Consider the following 25,498-nt stretch of genomic DNA (forward strand, 5'->3'; position numbering starts at 1 on the left):
TTTCCATTTGAAGCCAGAAGATTTGAGGAGGATCTGACACAAATGGTTACATTCTACTAGTTTCATCCAGCCCTGACCAGAGATGCAGCACCAACTATGCCAGAGGGGATCCTGCATCCCAAGCGCCAGGCACCGTGCACTGCAGTGGTAACTCATTCATTCACTCATTCTCTTGGGAGGCTTCTGGCAGCAGCTTATCCAATGCCTTCCCCGTCCCCTCTCCCCGCCCATAGGTAAAATACTGCAGGAGTGCAGCCAGCTTTGAGTTTCACACAGTCATCTCAAGGCAAGTTGGTGAGGGGACCTTTAACGCGAGGACTATTCCTCTCACATACCTCTTCCCCTGCCCCAGAAACACAATGGACTCAAGATGCTTTGAAAACATGACCCAAACTCTGAACTCACCCTAATCGCAAAGTAGTTTACTCCATACATCTCCAAGTCCTGAGCGATCTTCAAATATTCCATTTCAGCTTCATCTCTGTCAGGTAAATACAGGCCAAAGTTACAGACAGGAAGAGAGAGGGGGAAACAGACACCTTCTAAGCCTTACAGGCATGCAGTGCACTCGAGCCAGGACTTCTCTATTGCAAGGGTCAAGTCTCTGCTTACCAGCAAGATCGATCAAGATCCCCAGAAAATCCCAGTTTGCAGCTTACCTGCATCCTAATGTCTATTAACAACAGCACAGAGGATGCAATGTTTCAAGCCTTGTCTCGACCCCAATCCCCTGAACAGACTCAGTTTATGTGGCTATGGTTTCAGATCTCTCTTGCTTTGTGCTCATCCCCAAGGAGGAGTGTATTGTCCAGTAAGGGTATAACTACGCATACTAGCTTGAGGTACAAGGAATCATTGGATTTGTGAGATTTCACTCACTTAGACTCCTATTTCTCTCTCCTGCCCACTGAACATCACTCCCATCTCAGCCATCATTTCAGTGGGTCAACAGCAGGAGTGCTGTGATGCCCTACCACATGCATGGCCCTGCTGCAGTGGTATTCCAAAGCCTCCCACTGGAATCCCATTAACATACTATTATGACTGGCCAGCAGAGGGCACTAGGAGTGGTAAAAGCTCTCTCCAACTGCTCATTTAGGACTTGTCTACATACAAAATTGTACCACATTAGCCATACTCATAACTAAAATGGTACAAACCATGATTTAGTTGGGGATTGGTCCTGCTTTGAGCAGGAGGTTGGACTAGATGACCTCCTGAGGTCCCTTCCGACCTTGATATTCTATGATTCTATGAAACACTCTTGCTTTGCTACAGTTCTACTGATATAATGGTGCGTATGCTGGTATAGCTTATTCCTGTAGGGCACGGGTGGGCAAACTTTTTGGCCCAAGGGCCACATCGGCGTTGCGAAACTGTACGGAGGGCCGGGTAGGGAATGCTGTGCCTCCCCAAACAGCCTGGCCCCCGACTCCCTATCCGCCCCCTCCCACTTCCTGCCCCCTTACTGCCCCCCTCAAAACCGCCGACCCATCCAACCCCCCCTGCTACCTGTCCCCTGACCACCCCCTCCTGGGACCCCCACCCCTAACCGCCCCCCAGGACCCCACCCTCCCCACTCCCTGTCCCCTGACTGCCCCGACCCCTATCCACACCCCTGCCCCAGACAGGCCCCCCCGGGACTCCCATGCCTATCCAGCCACCCCTGTTCCCCATCCCTGGACTGTGCCCCCGCCCCCCCGAACCTCCGCCCCATCCAATCTCCCCCTGCTTCCTGTCTGCCCCGACCCATCCACCGGAACTCCAACGCCTATCCAACCGTCCCCTGCTCCCTGCCCTTTATCCAAACCCCCCGCTCCCCTTACCATGTTGCTCAGATCAGCAGGAGCTCGCAGCCCCGCCAAAGCCAGCCACACTGCCCATGCTGCCTGGCAGGAGCGGCAGGCCAGAGCGCTGGCAGTGCGACGCGCTGAGGCTGCAGGGGAGGGAGGATAGCAGGGGAGGGGCCGGGGGCTAGCCTCCCTGTCCAGGAGCTCAGGGACTGGGCAGGACGGTCCTGCGGGCCAGATGTGGGTACCTCTGCTGTAGGGGAAGGGGTATAAGCTATATTGCTATGTACGTGCCTTATAGTGATATAGAAAAAACGGTTACTCACCTTTCGTAACTGTTGTTCTTCATGTCCATTCCAATCAGGCGTGTGCGTGCGCACATGCATGTTGGCCGGAAGATCTTTCCCTTAGCAGCATCCGTCGGGTCGGCCTGGGCGCCCCTTGGAGTCGTGCCCTCATGGAGCCTAATATATAGGCTTGCCGACCCGCCACCCCTTCAGATCCTTCTTGCCAGCTACTCCGACAGAGGGGTAAGAGGGTGGGTATTGGAATGGACATGAACAACACATCTCGAAGAACAACAGTTACGAAAGGTGAGTAACAATTTTTTCTTCTTCGAGTGCTTGTTCATGTCGATTCTAATCGGGTGACTCCCAAGCAATTTTAGAAAAAGTGTGGTCAGAGCTGTCCACTGATTAGAGTACTGCTCTACCAAAGGCCGCATCATCTCTGGCTTGCCTAGTAACCGCATAGCGCGCAGCAAAAGTGTGTATGGATGACCACGTCACCGCCCTGAAGATTTCCTGGGTGGGGACTTGAACCAGGAAAGCTGTTGATGAAGCTTGCGCCCTTGTAGGCTGCGCCATTATCGGAATCCCTGCTAGACTGTAGCACTCTGTAATGCAGGCCACAATCCATGATGAAATGCGCTGGGTCGAAATAGGCTGACCCTTCATCCTGTCCACTACTGCTACGAAGAGCTGTACTGACTTCCTGAACGGTTTCATCCTCTCGATGTAAAAAGCCAGCGCTCTGCGGACGTCGAGAGTGTGGAGCCTCTGCTCCCTCTTATTCACATGAGGTTTAGGGTAGAAAACTGGGAGGAAAATGTCCTGGTTGATGTGGAACTGCGACACAACCTTCGGGAGGAAGACTGGATGGGGTCTGAGCTGAACCTTGTCCTTAAAAAATATGGTGTAGGGCAGCTCCGACGTTAGAGCCCTGAGCTCAGACACCCTCCAGGCTGAAGTTATCACCACCAGGAACGTGACCTTGTAAGAAAGGTAGAGCAGGGAGCATGTTGCGAGAGGCTCAAAAGGGATGCCCCATGAGCCTAGCAAGGGCCAAGTTAAGGTCCCAAGCAGGAACTGGTTGGCGGACGTGGGGGTATAACCTGTTGAGGCCCTTCAGGAAGCGACTGACCAGAGGGTTAGCAAAAACCAAATGGCCCTGTACCCCCAGATGGAAAGCCGAGATGGCAGCCAGGTGCACTCTTATAGAGGAGAAGGAGACCCCTTCCTGCTTCAAGTGGAGAAGATAATTCAAAATCTGGGGCACTGAGGCTAGTGCCGGGGGCAAGTCGCGCTGAGCTGACCAGATTGAAAATCTCTTCCACTTGGCCAGGCACATGGCCCGAGTGGAGGGTTTCCTATTGCCACGAAGAACCTGTCTGACTTGTTCTGAACAGGAGAGCACGAACAGATTCAGCCATGGAGCCTCCATGCTGTGAGATGGAGCGACTGCAGGTTCAGGTGCTGGAGATGCCCATGAACTTGAGTGAGAAGGTCCGGGAAGAGCGGCAAGGTAATCAGGGCTCCCACTGACATGTCTAAGAGAGACATGTACCAATGCTAGGCGGGTGCTATGAGAATGACCCGAGCCCGGTCTCTGCGGATCTTGAGCAGGACCTTGTGGATGAGCGGTATGGGCGGGAAGGCGTATAGAAGAGGTCCCCCACAATGGAGGAGGAATGCATCCGCTGCGGAGCCCGGACTGTGAGTCTGAAGGAGCAGAACTGCTGACACTTCCTGCTGTGTCACGTGGCGAAGAGGTCGATCAGGGGACAGCCCCACCTCTGGAAGACCGAACATGCGACGTCTGGGCGAAGAGACCACTCATGGCTGTGAAAGGACCTGCTGAGGCCGTCCTCCAGCTTGTTCTGGACCCCGGGAAGGTACGACACTTGAAGATCAAATGAGTGTTCTGTACAAAAGTCCCATAGCCTGAGGGCTTCCTGGCACAGGAGAGAGGAGTGTGCACCCATTTGTTGATATAGAACATCGCAGTCGTATTGTCCATCATGATCGATACACATCGAACTGCTAGATAAGGGCAGAATGACTGACATGCTAGGCGTACCGCCCTGAGCTCCCTGACATTGTTATGAAGACTGAGATCTGTCTGTGACCAGAGGCCTGGAGTCCTGTGGTCCCACAGATGGGCTCCCCATCCCAAATCTGATGCATCCATCACCAGCACTAGGGATGGCTATGGGCAGCAAAGGGAACTCCTGAGCACACCTGCTGAACATCCGTCCACCACAGGAGCAAGTCAAGGATAGGGCAAGGCAAGGTCACAATCCTGTCCAAGCTGTCCCTGGCAGGTCTGTACACTGACGCAAGCCACGACTGAAGCGGCCAAAGCCTGAGTCTGGCGTGTTGTACCACATATGTACAGGCTACCATGTGCCCGAGAAGTTTCAGGAAATTTCTTGCAGTGGTAGTAGGGAACTGCATGAGTCCCTAAATCATGGTGTTGAGGGCCTGGAATCTCACCTGTGGGAGGAATGTTCTGGCTTGAGTTGAGTCCAGTACCACCCCTATGAACTCGGGACAGAGTCGATTTGGCTTCGTTCAGTAGCAGTCCCAGATTCTTGAAGGTGGCTCTGATGAGCTTCCACCTGAGCCCTGGAGCGGCCTTTCCAAGGTAATGAAACCCCTGTTCCTGATGTCTCCGCAGAAAGGCGGCAACGACTGCCATGCACTTGGTGAATACTTGAGGTGCTGCTGACAGGCTGAACGGGAGAACAGTAAATTGGTAATGGGAACCATTTACCACAAACCTGAGAAACTTTCTGTGGTTGTATGAGATTGCTCTGTGAAAATACTCATCCTTCAAGTCGAGGGCAGCATACCAGTCTGCTGGATCCAGTGAAGGGATAATGGAGGCCAGGGAAACCATGCGGAACATGGCCCTCATGAACTTGTTGAGGTCGCGCAGGTCCAGGATAGGCCTGAGGCCACCTTTGGCCTTCAGTATTAGGAAATAGAGGGAATTGAAGCCCTCACCCCTGTGGCTCCAGTGGAACCTCCTCCACTAGGAGCGACAGCACCTCCTGAATGAGAAGTTGCTCATGAGAAGGGTCCCTGAAGAGAGACAGGGAAGGGCGGTGGAAGGGCGGGAGGGCACAGAGTTGGATGGAGTATCCCTTCTCTACCGTGAGAAGCACCCAGCGGTCTGAGGTTATACGGGACCATGCACGGTAGAAAGGGGACAGTCGGGAGGAAAAGGTAAGATCCAGTCTCTGATCTGGTGTACCGTCCTCGACTGCACCTTCAAAAGGCTGGTTTAGGGCCAGAGGGCGGTTTGGGTTGGCCTTGATTAGCAGAGAGGTGTTGCCTCCTCCTGCCGCTCCGGTTCCTCCTCTGAGAGCTGTCCTGGCGGTTCTGCTGCTGGAACCTTTGAGGAGGTTGCAGGTGGAAATGTCTCCACTGTGTGGCGGGGGTACGCAAGCCAAGATCGGAGAGCGGCTCAGGAGTCTTTTTGGCTGTGGAGCCGTTTGTCTGTCTTCTCTGAAAACGGAGTCCCTCCCTCAAATGGGAGGTCCTGAATGGTTTGCTGGACCTCATAGGGCAACCCTGAGACTTGCAGCCAGGCCCCGTTTCATAGCCACCCCTGTCACCATGACTCTTGTGGCAGCGTCTGCAGCATCTAAAGCTGCCTGCAAGGCAGCCCAGGAGACTAATTTCCCTTCTTCCACCAAGGCGGTGAACTCCGACCAAGAATCCGAAGGGACGAGCTCCGTGAATTTTGCCATTGCTGCACAGGTGTTAAAAGGGTACCTGCTCACAATGTCCTGTTGGTTAGCAATACGGAGCTGCAAACCACCAGTGGAGCAGATCTTCCTACTCACAAGCTCTAGGCATTTAGAGTCCCTATTCTTTGGGGAAGGACCTTGGAAACCCTGTCTTTCCTGCTGGTTAGCCACATCGATCACCAGCGAGTCCAGAGGCAGGTGGGAGTAGAAATGCTCAAAGCCTCTGGAGGGCACAAAATACCGCCGCTCATTACATTTGGCAGTGGATGGCAGGGATGGCGTCTGCCACAGGGTCTTGGTGGTGTCCACAACCATCTTTATGAGGGGCAATGCTACCCGTGAAGGTCCTGAGGATGCGAGGATGTCCACCATGGGATCTGCCTCCTCTACCACCTCCTCAGCCTTGATGCCCAGATCCTGGGCAGCCCTGCAGCGCAACTGCTGTAGGACTCTGTTGTCCTCTAACGCAGGAGTTATGGCTGTCCCTGCCAACACTTCGTCCGACGACGAGGAGGGGGAAGTGTGTGCTGGTAGTGGAAGCTCCCTACCATCTGTCCCAGAGGGGTCATGTGACTCCCAGGGCAGCAGTGGAAGAAGCGGTACTGATGACAGTGCCAGGGCCATAGGCATCGTAACCGGTGTTGGCATCAGTCTCACCAGAGGGAGTTGCATTGGCACACTCACAGGAGCCGCCGGGGTCGGGGGGCCCGGTGCCGACATCAGTACCAGGGCCGTAGGTGCCTGCATCAAGGCCGATGTCGACAATGGTTCAGGCATGGGAGACGGGTGCGAAGACGCCGTGAAGGCTGGTGCCAAAGTCAGAGCTGAGCACGGTGCTGGAGTCAACGACGGGGCCGGAGGAAAAGGTATCAGGACTGCAGGCGCCAAGGGCAGATGCGCAGTGGAAGGCGCTACAAAAGTGGTGGAGGCCACCAAAGATGTTGCTGAGCGTGGGCCCTGGGTTCCTCCCTGGCCCTGGTAATAAGCCCGGGGGTCCAGAAGGGCCTCTGAGGCGGGTTCTGCCACCTCATATGCCTGATGCTCCCTTCTGTCTCTACCTGACCTCGCTCTATGACTTCTGCTCCTACCCAAGCAATAGGAGTTGGACTCCGACTCCGAGGTCTCAGACACCGAAGACCACGGAGGAGCTGATCCTCGATGCCTCGAACGTCGAGAGCTCGGGAAGCGGGTAGGCTCTGGGGTCGCACATTCGTGGCTTAGCTGGAGAACGGTCATCCGGCTTTTTCTTCTTTTGAGGCACCGGTGCCTACTGTCAGACAGGCCCCGTGAGGAGCCATAGCAGTGCCAAGCGTCCCTGAAGGAATCCTTCCTCGGCACCGAACTTGCCAACGGCGTCGGGGCGCTTTGCATCAAAGACGACACTGTAGGGGTTGGGTCTCTCGAGCCCAGGTCAGAGTGGAAGCATAGGTCTGCCTCCATGAGGATTAGCTTGAGCCGCTGTTCCCTTTCTTTAAGCATTCTCGGGCAGAACTCACAGCAGATCTTACAATTATCTTCCTGATGGGTCTCCCCCAGGCATTGTAGACATGACGAGTGCGGGTTGCTTTTTGGCATGCGCTTGGTTCTTGAAACCTGGGGACTGCGGCATGCCATGGCACTGGGGCCGGAGTGAGGGGGGAACCCCCAACAAACACTACACTATACTAAACTATTAACTTGAACACTACTAATAACTAACTATATGCAACGGAACAGAGAAGAAACTTGCTAAGCAAGAGCCAAGAGAAGTTCCAGCCACCGTCACTGGCGGTAAGAAGGAACTGAAGGGGTGGCGGGTCGGCAGGGCTATACATTAGGCGCCATGAGGACGCGACTCCAAGAGTCGCCCAAGCCGACCCAACGGATGCTGCTAAGGGAAAAATCTTCTGGCCAACATGCATGTGCGTGCGCACACACGAACAAGCACTCAAAGAAGAATCATAGAATATGATCACTTATAGTGATATAACTGCATCCACACTAGGGGCTGTACTGATTTAATGATTTTGGTAGAAAAATCTCCTAGCTGAGATAGTTGTATTACACACAAAAAAGTGCGTAGACCCATTCTTTGTTGTAAGCATTATCTCCACTGTGCTGGCAGCCTAGAGAGAGAGGGAGGCTGCCTTGCAAAACTGACTTCTAGTCTAAAGGGCTGATCCAAACCACCACTGTTCATGTTTCCGCCCTCCCCACAATACAGTATTTGTAACTCAGGTCACTCTTCCATAGTCTCTTCCTTTTCAGTTTCCAGCATGACTAGAGTCCTACCAAATTCACGGTCCATTTTGGTCAAATTCACAATCATAGCATTTTAAAAATAATAAATTTAATGATTTCAGCTATTTAAATCTGAAATTTCATGGTGTTGGAATTATAGGGGTCCTGACCCAAAAAGGAGTTGCGGGGGTGTCTCGAAGTTATTGCAGGGGAGGTTGCGGTACTTCTACCCTTACTTCTGCATTGCTGCTGAGCTGGGTGGCTAGAGAGTGGCGGCTGCTGGCCAGGAGCCCAGCTCTGAAGGCAGCACCATCACCAGCAGTGGCACAGAAGTAAGGATGGTATGCTATGGTATGCCATTGCCACCCTTACTTCTGTGCTGCTGCCTACAGAACTGAGTCTTCAGTCAGCAGCCACCACTCTCTAGCCACCCAGCTCGGAAGGCAGCTGCACAGAAGTACATAAGAACGGCCATACTGGGTCAGACAAAAAGTCCATCAAGCCCAGTATTCTGTCCTCTGACAGTGGCCAATGGCAGGTGCCCCAAAAGGAATGAACAGACAGGTTATCATAAAGTGATCCATTACCTGTCACTCAATCCCACCTTCTGACAAACAGAGGCTCGGGACACCATTCCCACCCATTATAGCTAATAGCCATTGATGGACCTATCCTACATGAATCTATCTAGCTCCCTTTTGAACTCCGTTATAGTATCGGCCTTCACAACACCCCCTGGCAAGGAGTTCCAGAGGTTGACAGTGCGTTGCATGAAAAAATACTTTCTTGTGTTTGTTTTAAACCTGCTACCTATTAATTTCATTTGGTGGCCCCTTGTTCTTGTATTATGAGAAGGAGTAAATAACACTTCCTTCTTTACTTTCCCTATACCACTCAGGATTTTATATACCTCTATCATATCCCCGCTTAGGAGCCTCTTGTCCAAGCTGAAACATCCCAGTCTTATTAATCTCTCCTCCTATGGAAGCCATTCCATACCCCTAATCATTTTTGTTGCCCTTTTCTGAACCTTTTCCAATTCCAAAAAATCTTTTTTGAGATGGGGAGACCACATCTGCACACAGTATTCAAGGTGTGACCATACCATGGATTTAAATAGAGGCAATATGATATTTTCTGTCTTATTATCTATCCCTTTCTTGATGATTCCCAACATTTTGTTCGCTTTTTTGACTGCCGCTGCACACTGAGTGAATGATTTCAGAGAACTATCCACAATGACTCCAAGATCTCTTTCTTGAGTGGTAACAGCTAATTTAGACACCATCATTTTATAGGTATAGTTAGGATTATGTTTTCCAATGTGCATTACTTTGCATTTATCAACATGAAATTTCATCTGCCATTTTGTTGCCCATTCACCCAGTTTTGTGAGATACTTTTGTAGCTCTTCGCAGTCTGCCTGGGACTTAACTATCTTGAGTAGTTTTGTATCATCTGCGAATTTTGCCACCTCACTATTTACCCCTTTTTCCAGATTGTTTATGAATATGTTGAATAGGACTAGGCCCAGTACAGATCCCTGTGGGACACCACTATTTACCTCTCTCCATTCTGAAAACTGACCATTTATTCCTACCCTTTGTTTCCTATCTTTTAACCAGTTACCAATCCATGAGAGAACCTTCCCTCTTGTCCCATGACTGCTTATTTTGCTTAAGAGCCTTTGGTGAGGGACCTTGTCAAAGGCTTTCTGAAAATCTAAATACACTATATCCACTGGATTTCCTTTGTCCACATGCTTGTTGACCCCCTCAAAGAATTCTAATAGATTGGTGAGGCATGATTTCCCTTTACAAAAAACATGACTATTTCCCAACAAATTATGTCCATCTATGTGTCTGACAATTTTGTTCTTTACAGTAGTTTCAACCAATTTGCTCGGTACTGAAGTGAGGCTTACTGGCCTGTAGTTGCCAGGGTCATCTCTGGAGCCCTCTTTAAAAATTGGTGTCACATTAGCTATCCACCAGCCAGTTGGTACAGATGCTGATTTAAATGATAGGTTACATATGACAGTTAGTAGTCCTGTAATTTCACATTTGAGTTCCTTCAGAACTCTTGGGTGAACACCATCAGGTCCTGGAGACTTATTACTGTTTAGTTTATCAATTTGTTCCAAAACCTCCTCTAATGACACCTCAATTTAGGACAGTTCCTCAGATCTGTCACCCAAAAAGAATGGCTCAGGTGTGGGAATCTCTCTCACATCCTCAACAGTGAAGACCGATGCGAAGAATTCATTTAGTTTCTCCGCAATGGCCTTATCGTCTTTGACTGCTCCTTTAGCATCTCGATCAACCAGTGGGGCCAGTGGTTGTTTAGCAGGCTTTCTGCTTCTGATGTATTTAAAAAAAATTTGCTATTACTTTTGGAGTCTTTGGCTAGCTGTTCTTCAAATTCTTTTTTGGTCTTTCAAATTATACTTTTACACTTGATTTGCCAGAGTTTATGCTCTTTTCTATTTTCCTCATTAGGATTTATCTTCCACTTTTTTTAGGATGCCTTTTTGCCTCTCATTGCTTCTTTTACTTTGTTGTTTAATCACTGTGGCTCTTTTTTGGTTCTCTTACTATGTTTTTTAAATTGTGGTATACATTTAAGTTGAGCTTCTATTATGGTGTCTTTAAAAAGTTTCCACTCAGCTTGCAGGGATTTCACTTTTGGCGCTTTACCTTTTAATTTCTGTTTCACTAACCTCCTCATTTTTGGGTAGTTCCCCTTTCTGAAATTAAATGCTACAGTGTTGTGTCACTGTGGTGTTTTCCCCGCCACAGGGATGTTAAATTTAATTAGATTATGGTCGCTATTACCAAGCGTTCCAGCCATATTCACCTCTTGGACCTGATCCTGTGCTCCACTTAGGATTAAATCAAGAATTGCCTCTCCTCTTGTGGGTTCCAGGACTAGCTGCTCCAAGAAGCCGTCATTTAAGGTGTCAAGAAACTTTATCTCAGCATCCCTTCCTGAGGTGATATGTACCCAGTCAATATGGGGATAGATGAAATCCCCCATTATTAGTATTGATACCATACCATGCCATCCTCACTTCTGTGCTGCTGCTGGCAGGGCACTGCTTTCAGAGCTGGGAACCTGGCCAACAGCCACCACTTTCCGACCACCCAGCTCTGAAGGCAACAGAGATGTCAGGGTGGCAATACTGTGACCCCTGCCTAAAATAACCTTGTGACCCCCCTGCAACTCCCTTTTGGGTCAGGACCCCCAATTTGAGAAACGCTGGTCTCCCCCATGAAATCTGTATAGTATAGGGTAAAAGCACACAAAAGATGAGATTTAATGGGGGGGGGGGGCGGTTCACATTTCATGGTCCGTGATGCATTTTTTATGGCTGTGAATTTGGCAGAGCCCTCACCACAACCTACCAGAGGCACTTTCTTAGCAGAACTCGCCCATAGCCTGCTAGGGATCTTGGAGACCCCATTCACACTCTGACTGCTTGCTCACTGAGGGGCTAGAGAATTTACACCAGTCAGTGGCCTACCTTAAACAGACACTCACCTTGCCCTGCCTCGATGTTCTGCATACCAGGCTGTTATTCTTTCCTCCCACATTTCTGGAGTCATCTGGTACAGGTTAATTACCTGAGAGAGACAGGCAGAGAAATCCTCAACTCACATTGTCCTACCTGTGGCTTTGACTCGTCACCTGATGAATGAGCCAGAAACAGAGAGCCTCAACCTCAAAATGCCCTTCTTGTCCCCTGACATGCACCATCCCAACCTTAACATCTGAGCTCCAGTTCAGATGCCTTTCCAACTCCCTTGTGACTAAGCTAAGCTCAACCCTGCGCTCTAATTAACCAGCTCTTAGTTAGCCTTCCTGAGCACATCACACTCCAACCACCCCCATAGCCAACACCAGGACACCTGCAGAATGCAGCTGCTATTCTGGCAAAAGCCAGTGGGCAGAAAACATTCACTTCCATATTTATTAAAATATTTTAGATACAGATTAAGGTTTCCTCATTCAGTATGGCCAGGTTTACACTACAAAGTTCTGTTGGCATAGCTCTGCCAGCCACAGAGAGTACCTCTACACTGCAGCTGGGAGGGAGCTGTGTCCTCCCTGCCTGGGGACACAGACTTGTGCTAGTGGGGCTCATGCTAGCACAGCGGCATGGATGCTGTGGCTTGGGCTGGAGCTCAGGCTCTCAAGCCTCAACCGTCATGTGGGCTTAAGAGCCCGAGCCACAATCTCCACACTGCTACTTTTAGCGCTCCAACTCAAGCCCTGCTAGCAAGAGTCTGGCCACACAGGCTGGGAGGCTCACTCCACACTGCACTGTAGGCATACCCAGAGCTATGCCAGCAAATCCCACAGAGTAGATGCAGCTATGCCAACAGAAGAGTGCTTCTGCTGGCACAGCTACTGTCATTCGGTGAGGGGGTGGTGTTTCTATACCTTCTGCTGGTATAAGCTGTGTCTACACTAGGCTGCTGTGCTGGTACAGCTTTACCCAGAAGACTATTTATGGCCAAGGGGCACAGCACATTGTATAACTTGCCTCAATAAGGGAACTTTGATCAAGAGAAAATAATTTACCGTTGTGGCTTTTATAGGTAGTCCTACAGGGCTATTCCACAGAAGATGCCAGTAAAGTCCTAGAGACCCAGCCACGAATTTAGGCTTCTGCCTGGTTGAACTCCTTACCCGTTTTGGAAGCAACTCCTCTTGTGCTAAGAAGCCACGCTGATGAACAGTGGGATCGTAATCACCATACTGAAAAGAAACGCGAACACTGCATGTTTAAGATGGTGACAACACACAAAGACTCCCTCTGAAGATGTGATAGAAACTGTCTACACTCTTGAACTTTAATTCAATATCACACACCCCTAAAATAACCACTGTGCGAGAGTAGAGAATACAGTTGGCCAGTGTGTCAGCCCCATAGGTTTTCTTTGTGATGTTAGTGTTGTTGTTCGGTGCAGGCCTGGAGACCAACTACCTTCTTTTATCTCCAGAGCAGCTGGATAATAGTACAGCAAACACCCCTCTACAGCTCCCAGCAGTGGGCCTCAGCCCTGCCCTCAAGGGTCACCCTATAGCAGCAAGAGGGGAGTTTGCTCTTCATAGTCATTCAGACCTTGACCTCTTAGCTGATGCGGTCCACAAGGGGTCCAGTTGCATCAGTGGTTTTTGTGGCATGGACCAAGACCAGCAAGTCATTTGATGCAGCTGGCACCCCCTTTCAGTCACGTCTCAATGTCCTATTTAATAAGTTTAACATTAGGAACATTTTTTTAAAGAGAGATTTCAATGGACAGTTGGGGACCCTTCTCAGACAGGAGTTTGTCCCACTGCCAGAAGTTCTCTTACTCAAATTAGGTCACAAAATACTACTCTTATTTGAAAAGTGTGCCCAATAATTATTCACGCTAGTTTAGATTATAAATCATTTCAAGCTTCATATAAAATGAAATTGGCAAAACAACCACTTCAGATATAAAGAGCATCTGTTAAAGATTCAAATGCTGAATGCCTCTGCAGTGTGTGTAAAATTCAACGTTCCTCCTGCACAGTACGCAGGTCATGTAATGGCCAAGCCACAGTGCCTGAAATGAGTCAGATGACTGAAAAGGAGATGATTTACAAGTGATATGTACAGGAAATACTTAGATTTTAATTCATCTCTCAATGCAAGAGTCACAATACGGCATCATCCAATTAAAAACAGGACACCATTTCCCTACGTCAGTCATTTCATGATGAAAATGCCCTTCATCTCTCTTTCTTGAGGGGAACGTTGCTTGGAAAGAACACACAGTAGCAATTGTTATAAGACAGACAAATAATAACACACAGCAACAATAGGAAGTCAAGAGACATTCCAAATCAGCCTCCATTTAACTCCTGAGCTGCAACGACATACACTAACAAAACACCAGAGCTCAGAATCAACAATCTATACATATAACCTCTCAGCAGCAAAATGGTCAACATCTCATACAAGTGGAGATTAAAGACAGAATTATTGATTTAGAGCCAAGACAGAGGAAAAGGTTGCAAAGATGCAACAATCAACTGACTCAGATGTAAATTAATACAACAGAGATACCATTGGCCTGATCCTGAGAGGTGCTGAGCACCTGGCAACTCCCCACTGGCTTCAATCATAGCTGCAGGTGCTCAGTGCTTCTCAAAAACAGGCTGCATATATGGATCTACTGAACACATGTCAAACTGAGAAATAATAATAAAAATGCAGGAGTTGGGAGGGAAAAACAACTCCCATAAACTTGGACAGGCAGAAAATAAATTATTTCTGGTTGGAAAAAAAAATGATAAATAGTATTAATATGATTATTTTAGGTTGTGATTTATCATGGGGACCCAAGACTACGTGTGGATTATGTGATTTTAGTACTGTCAAGGATGTCACCACATCCCAAAGGAATGTGTGTGCAGGGAGCAAGTCTGGATGAGAACATTCATTATTCAAAAATGAAAATCAACAAATGGCTGAAATATTGCAGGATATATTGGTTCAAGTGATTTGGCAAACATATTAAAAAAAACCTTTCAATTCAATTATAACTCAAACTGTCATGGCAATTTAGTTCTTGTTAATTGAACTATATGATTAATATTTGCGTTTATACTTTGAGATTATCTTTATATCATTCAGACATCCGGTTTATATTGTACTGTATAAATCTGTGTACATTAATATTTTGAATATACATGCAATGCATTATTTATTTAGGAAAGAAATAAAAACAAATAGGGAAAAAATAACTCTTGCTGGAATCCTACAACATCAGAGAGGCTGAACAGGCTTAGAGTCAGAATGACTCTCACTGAAAAAAAAAAATAGGAAAATCTCTGTGATTTTTTTGTTTTCAGCAGGGATGTATTTTTCAATAGATTCTGTCCTAACACTTGCTATTTAAAACTGAAGACTATACCAACATTTGAAAATGGTGGAGGTGATTTGAAAGCAACACTGGAGGGAAAAATTCCCAGTAATTCCCAGAATGAACAGAGCAATATTACAAATAGACATTTTTTTTTTTATTTCTCTAATGGCTACATTGTTATTATAAAGGTAAAACAGCAGCACAAACATGCACTTATCAGTCAGCGAAATCAAACGTAAATGCATCTGTTTGCATTACTGTTAAGCACCTGCCTACAACAGCCAGCTGATCATTAGGGAAATAAATGCCTCTTTTAGTGGCTTCATCCCTACCTCTAGAGGCCACTCAGGTGAGAGACCAGCAGTTAGAATTTTCTCTCTTCCTAGCTCTGACCAGCACCAGCCCAACTGAAGGAAATAAGCCAGGAGTCCCAGCTTCTGCTCAGCCAGTAAAGGGCAGTGGTGAGGTCACTAAAGGAAGCAGTCATGGAAGCACTGGGATTAAGATAAGAACACAAGAACATAAGAATGGCTATACTGGGTCAGACCAAAGGTCCACCCAGCCCAGTATCCTGTCTACCGACAGTGGCCAATGCCAGGTGCCCCAGAGGGAATGAATTTAACAGGTAATGATCTAGTGGTCTCTCTCCTGCCATCCATCTCCACCCTCTGGCAAACAGAGGCTAGAGACACCATTCCTTACCCATCCTGGCTAATAGCCATTAATGGACTTAAAAGAGAACTGGATAAATTCATGGAGGTTAAGCCCTGTTATAGTCCTAGCCTTCACAACCTCCTCAGGCAAGGAGTTCCACAGGTTGACTGTGTGCTGAGTAAAGAAGAACTTCCTTTTATTTGTTTTAAACCTGCTACCCATTAATTTCATTTGGTGGCCCCCAGTTCTTATATTATGGGAACAAGTAAATAACTTTTCCTTATTCACTTTCTCCACACCACTCATGATTTTATAGACCTCTATCATATCCCCCCTTAGTCTCCTATTTTCCAAGCTGAAAAGTCCTAGCCTCTTTAATCTCTCCTCATATGGGACCTGTTCCAAACTCCTCATCATTTTAGTTGCCCTTTTCTAAAACTTTTCTAATGCCAGTGTATCTTTTTCGAGATGAGGGGACCACATCTGTACACAGTATTCAAGATGTGGGCATACCATGGATTTATAGAAGGGCAATAAGATATTCTCCATCTTATTCTCTATCCCTTTTTTTTAAATGATTCCTAACATCCAGTTTGCTTTTTTGACTGCCGCTGCACACTGTGTGGACATCTTCAGAGAACTATCCACGATGACTCCAAGATCTTTCTCCTATTAGTTGTAGCTAAATTAGCCCCCCATCATATTGTATGTGTAATTGGGGTTATTTTTTCCAATGTGCATTACTTTACATTTATCCACATTAAATTTCATTTGCCATTTTGTTGCCCAATCACTTAGTTTTGTGAGATCTTTTTGAAGTTCTTCACAGTCTGCTTTGGTCTTAACTATCTTAAGTAATTTAGTATCGTCTGCAAACTTTGCCACCTCGCTGTTTACCCCTTTCTCCAGATCATTTATGAATAAGTTGAATAGGATTGGTCCTAGGACTGACCCTTGGGGAACACCACTAGTTACCCCTCTCCATTCTGAAAATTGACCATTTATTCCTACCCTTTGTTCCTTGTCATAGAATCACAGAATATCAGGGTTGGAAGGGACCTCAGGAGGTCATCTAGTCCAACCCCCTGCTCAAAGCAGGGCCAATCCCCAACTAAATCATCCCAGCCAGGGCTTTGTCAAGCCTGACCTTAAAAACTTCTAAGGAAGGAGATTCCATCACCTCCCTAGGTAACGCATTCCAGTGTTTCTTCCAGTGCTGTCTTTTAACCAGTTTTCAAACCATGAAAGGATCTTCCCTCTTATCCCGTGACAACTTAATTTATGTAAGAGCCTTTGGTGTGGGACCTTGTCAAAGGCTTTCTGGAAATCTAAGTACACTATGTCCACTGGATCCCCCTTGTCCACATGTTTGTTGACCCCCTCAAAGAACTCTAAGAGATTAGTAAGACACGATCTCCCTTTACAGAAACCATGTTGGCTTTTGCGCAACAATTTATGTTCTTCTATGTGTCTGACAATTTTATTCTTCACAATTGTTTCAACTAATTTGCCCGGTACTGACATTAGACTTACCGGTCTATAATTGCCGGGATCACCTCTCGAGCCCTTCTTAAATATTGGCGTTACATTAGCTATCTTCCAGTCTTTGGGTAGAGTAGCTGATTTAAAGGACAGGTTACAAACCATAGTTAATAGTTCCGCAATTTCACATTTGAGTTCTTTCAGAACTCTTAGGTGAATGCCATCTGGTCCCGGTGACTTGTTACTGTTAAGTTTCTCAATTAATTCCAAAACCTCCTCTAGTGATAGCTCAATCTGTGACAATTCCTCAGATTTGTCACCTACAAAAGATGCCTTAGGTTTGGGAATCTCCCTAATATCCTCAGCTGTGAAGACTGAAGCAAAGAATTCATTTACTTTCTCTACAATGACTTTATCGTCTTTAAGTGCTCCTTTTGTATCTCTATCGTCCAGATCCTGAAAGTCAAGGGGTATTTTTTGCTGCCCTCTGGTGATTCTCTAAGATATCACAGCAGAGGTAGGAAACCCTGCTTAAAACCATGCTGCACCTTACAAACTAAACATCAAGCACAATTCAATAGTGTGTTAATAAGCATGTGGCCAATAGAGGAACTGCAAAAGTGGCTGGAGCAGGAGAGAGGGTACACTGAAAATACCACATATGTCTTACCTAACTTCAGCCTGGCATTGAGCATGTGAACCGTAGTGGCAATCGCTGGGAAACTAATGGCACAGAGTGTTTACTCAACAGTTCTACTATTTTTGTGATCAAAAGAGTCGCTGTGGGCTTGTCTAGACATACATACATGCTGCACTGCTGCAGCGCGTCTGGTGAAGACACTCTATTCCAATGGGAGAGAGCTCTCCCGTTGGCATAATAAAACCACCTCTGCAAGCGGCGGTAGCTACATCAGTGGGAGAAGCTCTCCTGCCAACATAGCACTGTCTACATGACAGTGCTATGTCCGTGTAACTTATGTCACTCAGGGAGGTAGTTTATTCATCCCCCTGAATGACATAAATTATGCCAACATAAGCTGTAGTGTAGACACAACCTGTATGTATATTCTGTATGAAACAGGAAATGAGAGAAATCAAAACAAATGTTTGCTCATGCTCTTGAATACAAGGGTGCTGAATGAATATTCAGTACAATGCTTCTTAGAAAATAAATATTTTAAAAGATCCATTTCCCTGGCTGATAACCGCTCTAAACAAAATTATAATGCTTTGTTAAAAACAGAGACAAGATATTGTAGTTATAAAACAAATAAAATCCAAAAGCCCTATACTTTTTTTCCCTCAATAAGTCCCAATTTTTATCAATATATACTTATGTCAAATGCCACCCAACTATGCAGAGGTGGCAACACTAATGACATAGGTAGTCTGAACAAAGGGGTAGGATGACACGACAGGCGAAGGGCCAGGCTGGTAGGGAAAGACAAGGGGATAAGTGTTGGTTCTACAAAGACAGTGAGACAAATTCTCCCTTCTGCAACTGCAGTTCATAAAGAAGAGGAGCCATCATGGATAGCTCGAGAGAAGCAAGATGTCTCTATGCCCAGTGTATCACTAAGCACTGCTCCACAGCCACTCTCTCATACATAGGTGGAGGGAGTAGGCCAGTGGTGTAGCCAGTGGATCCATGAAGTACACCACTCCTTTGGCCAAGAGCTCTGATTAGTAGGCATGTAGAAAGCTGTACGCGTGACTACAGCCTGCAACTTTCAATAGTGTCACTGTGGCTGCTCCGAGTTCTGACTCTGTGATCCCTTCTCCTCCCTGCTAGTCACTTTCATATCGGTCCCCAGCACAATTCAGGTTTAGTATGCAAGACAAGAATTTGGCTCAAAGGGAGGAAACCCAATGTCTGCTGAGCCTGTGATCTGGCTAGGCCAGCTGTAACAAGAGAACCCATGATCTGATGCCTAAGAGAAAGGAAGAGGGGAAAGAAAAACACCTCACTAAAGTTATTTCCCTCACCCCAACAAATCTGCACTACTAACAACGTAAGATGGACTGGAGCAAGGCTTGGGGCCAGCAATGGAGGGTTTATTTAATTCCATGGTGGCAGTCCAGCTGGAGGGTCTTTGGCAGAAAGAGGAGTTGAAAGGTGCAAGAGTAGGGGTTAGAAATGGCTACTGCAGAAAGCAGGAGTGGGGTATGATGACTTATCTCCTGTAGCAACACCAGCTGGCCTGGGTACTGCAGTTTATAAGCTCTGCCCTCGTTACAGAGTCCTAATAGGGGATGCAGGGTCTATCCTAAGGACCGAAGGATCACTAGCACAGATTAGGCTATGAAGCTGGCATTCCTGCCATTCACTCAAGCCTGCACAAATCTAGCACCGCCCCAGTTCCTCAGCAGATGATGGTCTATCACGGAGCATCTGACACCTCAAAAGGCATGAGGAAATAAAACCAAACCACTCAGACACCAATGGGCTCATGGGAGATTTCCCGTCATTCCTCTGTGCCTACCTTGGCTTGGACGGCATAGGAGGCCAGCAGCACAGATGCCTCAGGAGGACAGTAGATCTTCTCATCTAAAATCTGCTTCTTTACCTGAGCAAAGCAGCAAAGGAGATAGAACACTGCTTTAATGGAGCTATTCAAGGCGCAACCATCACAGCAGATGGCTGCAGTTTGTTTTAACTAGGGCTGCCAACCAGCCAGTTAAAGATTTTCCTCATACTGGGCACAATTCTGCCTGATGCAAACTCTGGCACTCTTCAGGGAACAGGCTCAGGTTTCCACAAGCCACTGTTTTCAGATGGATTTATGCAGTGGCGAATTAGTCACTGGACCCACAGGGCCCAGGGGCCTCTGGCTTCTGCTGCCCAGCAGATGAAGCCCCTGCGTCCCTCGACCAGGTCTCTGGCAGAAGCCACGGGATGGGGGAAGCCCCTCCCCCGCCCAAGCACACACCCCTACCCTGTCCCCAGCAGAAGCCATGGGACAAGGGAAGCCCCTCCAGCAGCCCGTCCACAGCAGAAGCCATGGAATTGGGACCTCCCAACTCAGTCCACAGCGACCCCACAACCTCATCCCCTGCAGAAGCCCCTGGGAGGGGGAAGGCCCCCCAGCAACACCTGACCCCATCCCTGGCAGAGGAAGCCCCCAGTGCTCCGACCCCATCCCGGCAGAAGCTGAGGGCACCAAGGGAAACCCCTCCCCTGATCCCACTCTCCAGCAGAAGCACTGAGTGGGCAGGGCAGGAGAAACTCCAGCACCCCAACCCTGGTCCCCTGAAGAAGTGCAGGGAGTGGCAGGGGAAGCTGTGGTGCAGGGACAGAGCTTCTCCTGTCTTGGGGTCACCGGGGGCGTGGGGGACACTAGAAATGGGTTGTGGAGCTGGCGGAATGGGGGGGACCCTGGATGGAACAGGGGTGCGGTCCCAGGGAAGGGGCAGAAAGGGATGGGGCTGTGGGCGGGGCCGCAAATGGAAGGGATGGGGAGAGGCCCCCCCACTTGCTCTGGCCCAGGGAAACCTTAATCCACCTTTGGATTCATGAGAAGAACTTTAGTTCAACATGCAAAACTACTGAGCGAAAACTAAACCCATCCCTTTGTTAAACATAACATTTTATGTCTAATAAACACACACAATTCAAAATGATGACTTGTACAGCATCTACAGCTCCTTCCCCTTGAGCACATGAAGGATTTTGTATTATTATATACAAGACTAATTGTGATTGCTTTTGTGCCCAGTCAGTGTTGGCCTACGAACCAGTCTTTTACAAGGCCTATAGCTTGCTCATGAACTAGACTCCTATGATCCTCTATGGTCATGCTAAGAAGGGAAAATACAAGCTTGCTAAACTTAAGATATAGTGACCTTTTAACACAGTGTCCTGCTCTTGTGACTGAGCAAGTAATGTCTTAAACCACAACAGACAGCAATATATAAAATATTAAAGTAATGAGTAACCAAATGTCTGTCTGATCACGTGCTTGAAAATTTATGAAATGTACCAGACAAATATGTATTTTTATCCATGATATGAAAAGAGGAACTAATGGGATTGTAAACAACCTTACTATAAATATTGGCAAGGGATAAGCAATTATCAGGACCAAGACAAGACTGTGATCAGTTTGTCATCGTAGTGTTGCTTCTCCAGATTCTGGCAACCATGATTGATATCTATTTCCATCATGCACTGTTTTAATATGTCTCATCTAATACATTCAAATCACTGACTTATCCAAGTTTTTTTTAAATTCCTTCATAAATTCAATCTGTATTAACTATTGGCTATTGATTAATAAATGTCTACTAGATATTGATTAATTATTGATTACTGGAAACCCTGATCTTCATCCAGGAGGTGCCAACCACCCTCAAATTCCACTGACCATTACCAGAGTTGTGGGTCGCTTTGTGACAGTACTTTTAGTGGCATGCACAGGACTGCACACACTCCCACAAGGGCCAAATTACAGCTACTGAGGACCACTACTTTGCATTTCCTGACTTGCATGCATTTAAAAATTAACTTATCATGTTTGATTATTTTTGTATTAAACACTAATTTTCCAAAGAGAAAAAAAGTGCATTTTATTTCAATGTGAGCTTTAAATGGATTGTCACACTAACACACAATCAGCTACAGTAACATCACTTTGCACTTACAGTGTGATTTGCATCTAAGTCCTTTCCTTACCAATCACAGAGGCTATACTTCTGCATTAACATAATCAGGCGAGTCTGCAGACTTATACATGTTCCTATGTCACAAACAGAGTTAGAGCTCCACCACCCCACTATGTTATTAAAAACCCCAGTAAAAAGTCACATACTGCAGTTGAGAGATGCAGTTTTCATCCAGGATCAAACCCGTGGCAAATTTGCCATTTTAAAATAATTTTAAAATACCTATGTGAGGTATCTGAGTAACAAAAAGGACCTGAAAATTAACATGAATACTTTGCTCCCCAGAGTAAAGATACTAGAAGGGCACAGAGTACTTCATGAACATTAAGCCTCACAACAACCCACTGAGGTAGCTTTTATACCCATTTTACAGAGGGACAGGAAACAGCACAGTGAGGTTTGAAGCCTACATTTGCAAGTGTTCACTGACCTGGATGGCTTCAGTTTGGGGGCTATAAAGGTCTAAATAGCCCCGAAACTACTAATTTTGGGTGCTTTAACTTGGGACACTGGAAAATCCAACCTCCTTCAACCTGAGGCACCCAAAAAGAAAATCAGCAGACACTTGAAAGTTTAAGCCTAAATGACTTGCCCAAGGAAAAGCAGCTGGGAATAGAACCAAGGAATCCTACTGTAACCACTAGACATCACTGTAATTTTCCCAGTCCTATAAGTTTCTCACACATACACACAAGTCCCTTTATGGGCTGAGAATAAACCTGGAATGTTGTAGCCCAAAAGGTAGTTATTTCAGAAATCATCCTTGCCTGAAAAATGGGACTTCTGATGAAACTGCCTCATTAACCTGAAGTAGAGTGCAACAGCATCAGAGCAGACTGCCCCAAAACAAAGTTGCATGGCATTTCCCTTCTCTCCAGAAAAGCTGAAGAGCCTATTACTATAAATTTAGCCTAGTGGACAGCACAGTGGAGTGGCACTCAAGAAATCTGGATTCTATTCCCAGCTCTGGCCTGCTGGGTGGCTTTCGGCAACGCACTTTGGCGCTCTGTGCCTCAGTTTTCCTATCTCTAAAAAGACAGTGATAATGACACGGACCTCCTTTGTCAAGCACTTTGAGATCTACTGATGAAAAGTGCTGCATAAGAGCTAGGTGTCATTATCACAGACTGCAAACTACAGTGGGTCAGTTGAAACATTTAGTTCTCCATCCCACTCCATCTTAGTCATCAGCTTCTGACTCCATTGGTCTTATGGGATTTTCTTCTGCTCCAGTTATTTGGGGCCTACTTTGGTGAAGAAGAAAGCTTTATAGTGTACCCTGAATATGGCATGGGCTGGACTTGTCCTGCTCTCCTTCAGAAGGATGCGCCTGTGTTTTTTACAATAAAAATGCTAGCCATGCATTACGGACAGCTGGCATATCTTGACACAAGACATGCACACTCGTTGCAAGGGTGTGACACCTCCTGCACTTTGCTTAGCTCCTGAAACTGCCCCTCTCTCACACAGATACCCTCCTAGCGGGAGAGTATAACCTATTAATATTGCTAGTCACCTCATTTACAGACTGAGTATGTTGAATGCTGCTAGGTTTACTCAAACCATCTTTTCTCTATTTTTAGATCACCATGTGCTTATTGAAATTGCTCATTTCAGAGTGGGTTTGAACTTAAAGACGAGAAGCCATGCTGGGATGACCAGAGCCAGTCAACATTAAGAAACACACCTACAGCCCTACCACCCACCACATTTCCCAGCCCTTGGGAAGGGCAACCAGTTGCTGAAGCATATACCTGCAGAAAGAACAAGTGCTGTGTGATCTCCTGAACCAGCTCCTCCTCCGCATTCTCAGGGTAAAATTTGGCAAGGAAGTGAAAAGTGACCGGCTCCTCTGTTGGAACATCATGATCCAGGACCTGCAGGATTGGACAATCAATCAGTGACTCCAACCTCCCCAACACCATTGCCTCTTACAGCCTAGACACAGGTGCCAAACTTTTACTTCCCCTCAAACTGCAGTACTCCCTCTCCAGGTTTTCCAGTCACCTGGTCAATATGATGCAATCTGGGAAGTTCAGGAACCATTGCCCCACAGGCCTGTAAGAAGTTTGCAATTTCTACATATTTATAAAACAAACTCAAAGCAGAAACAAATCATCCTGCATGCTATGCATGAGGCAGAGGATTCATTTTTCTTCTTCCCTACTGAGCACATACAGGTCCTACCAACACACACAAATCTTTCGTCAAAGTATGCAGTTTCCTGCTACAAAGACAACTGGTGAGCCTGGAAGTTGCTTTCATATTTTTTCTTAGGCAGAGAGATACAATCCTAACTTCTGTTCACTGAACTAAATATCCTGTGTTTGGAAACAGAGGCTCAACCAGACCTTTATTTCAATACTGCTCAAGAAAGGTTCATCTCAGACACCAGAAGGAAGAATTCCCTATTGTACATTTTCTAGTGGTTTGCCCAGTTTAGTTTTAAATCATACAAGCAAAAGAAATGATGGTTCCATTAGGAGACTATTCAGCAGTTGAGAGGATCACACTGTTGGGAAGTATTCCTTTCCTTAACTTCATCTCCCATATGTGTTCGCTATTGTGTCTCCTTCCTCGGCACTTCCATACCTCAAACACTGGCAGACTATTAGTAATGAGATGTCATACTTCAACCTCACTTTTCCAGTATTTGCACAGTATATTTTGGAAAGCTACCGCCTCTAAAGGGTCTGCCCTTTATGTACACATGGAGATTCTCCAAATAAGATATTAGACCCCATTTACATTATAATCATCTTGGGGGTATGGTTATAACATGGCTGTCCCTTGAAACATGTAATGCACCAGTTTTATAATGTAGAAGGGACCTTGTACGTATAGTCTAAGGCTTTGTGATGATTCAGGGATAGACTAAAGGTCCGACCTAACACTAACTTTGCTGGAGGACAATCATATTGTATTTGGATCTCTTGACTGATGTATCTATAAATCAGCCAAAGCCTAGTTCTGCTCCCGGTGCACCCCCAGAACTCCCACTGATGCATCTCCATGTTTCATGCATGGACAGCCAGGGAAAGTTCTACCCTCCCACTTCACCACACCCATCCCCTAAAAGGAAAGTTCTAGTCCAACCTTCTTGTCCATTTTGAGCCAGGCCACGGTATCCTTGATCGTGTACTGAAGTCCAAAGAACCAGGTTTCTCTAAGTCCCAGTGTCCTGCATACCAAGTCGAACAAATCCTTCCCTTTCCACTTCACCTGCAGCAAGAGAGCAAACAGCAAAGGGCATTTGAAAGATTGAACTATAATCTTCCCCTCCGCCCTTTCTTTCCATTCAGACACATCAAATTCACTTTCTCCTGCGTGTGTGCTTGCCCTCCCCCACTACTCCCACTGTCATGCCTTGTAATGCAGATACAGCACTAGGAATGCCAATGTTATCCTATTGCAATCACACCGTACATTAAATCCTCCCATAGAATCCAGATGGCAGATCGGCAATTTTACCCTGCACTGCATGGAAGGGTGGTTTTACTCTGGAAATCAACCACAAACATGACTTTATGGAGGTCCCATGTTGAGCACGTCTCGGTGAAACCATATCAAATTGGTTCAGTTTAGAAGAAAGAAGTCAGTTTCTCTTACTGCTAATGCACCAAACCTCACCTGGGATCTGAAAAATCTGGGTTCTTTTCAACGCCCGCACCACCCTCAGTGGTCAATATTCAGCATGCAAAATTTTGCCTTTAATTGCACGTGTGCAACCCCAATGTCTTCAAATCCTGTTC

At 46.7% G+C, this 25,498-nt stretch overlaps 1 protein-coding gene across 5 annotated transcripts in view; it reads right to left on the reverse strand.

The window, feature by feature from the left end:
• The window catches only part of NF2 (NF2, moesin-ezrin-radixin like (MERLIN) tumor suppressor), a 94,481-nt gene that overhangs the window by 42,644 nt on the left and 26,339 nt on the right, over positions 1-25,498 (reverse strand). For all 5 annotated transcript variants that reach the window (XM_084648987.1, XM_084648986.1, XM_084648985.1 and 2 more), the window contains exons 2-7: positions 24,843-24,968; positions 23,501-23,623; positions 19,568-19,651; positions 12,739-12,807; positions 11,587-11,669; positions 406-481 (exon numbers count right to left, since the gene is read on the reverse strand). In XM_084648987.1, the coding sequence (XP_084505113.1) occupies positions 406-481; positions 11,587-11,669; positions 12,739-12,807; positions 19,568-19,651; positions 23,501-23,623; positions 24,843-24,968 (561 nt within the window). The remainder of the gene's footprint in view (positions 1-405; positions 482-11,586; positions 11,670-12,738; positions 12,808-19,567; positions 19,652-23,500; positions 23,624-24,842; positions 24,969-25,498) is intronic.

Source organism: Lepidochelys olivacea (assembly GCF_965140295.1).
Source record: "Lepidochelys olivacea isolate rLepOli2 genome assembly, chromosome: 15".
NCBI classification, from domain to species: domain Eukaryota; kingdom Metazoa; phylum Chordata; order Testudines; family Cheloniidae; genus Lepidochelys; species Lepidochelys olivacea.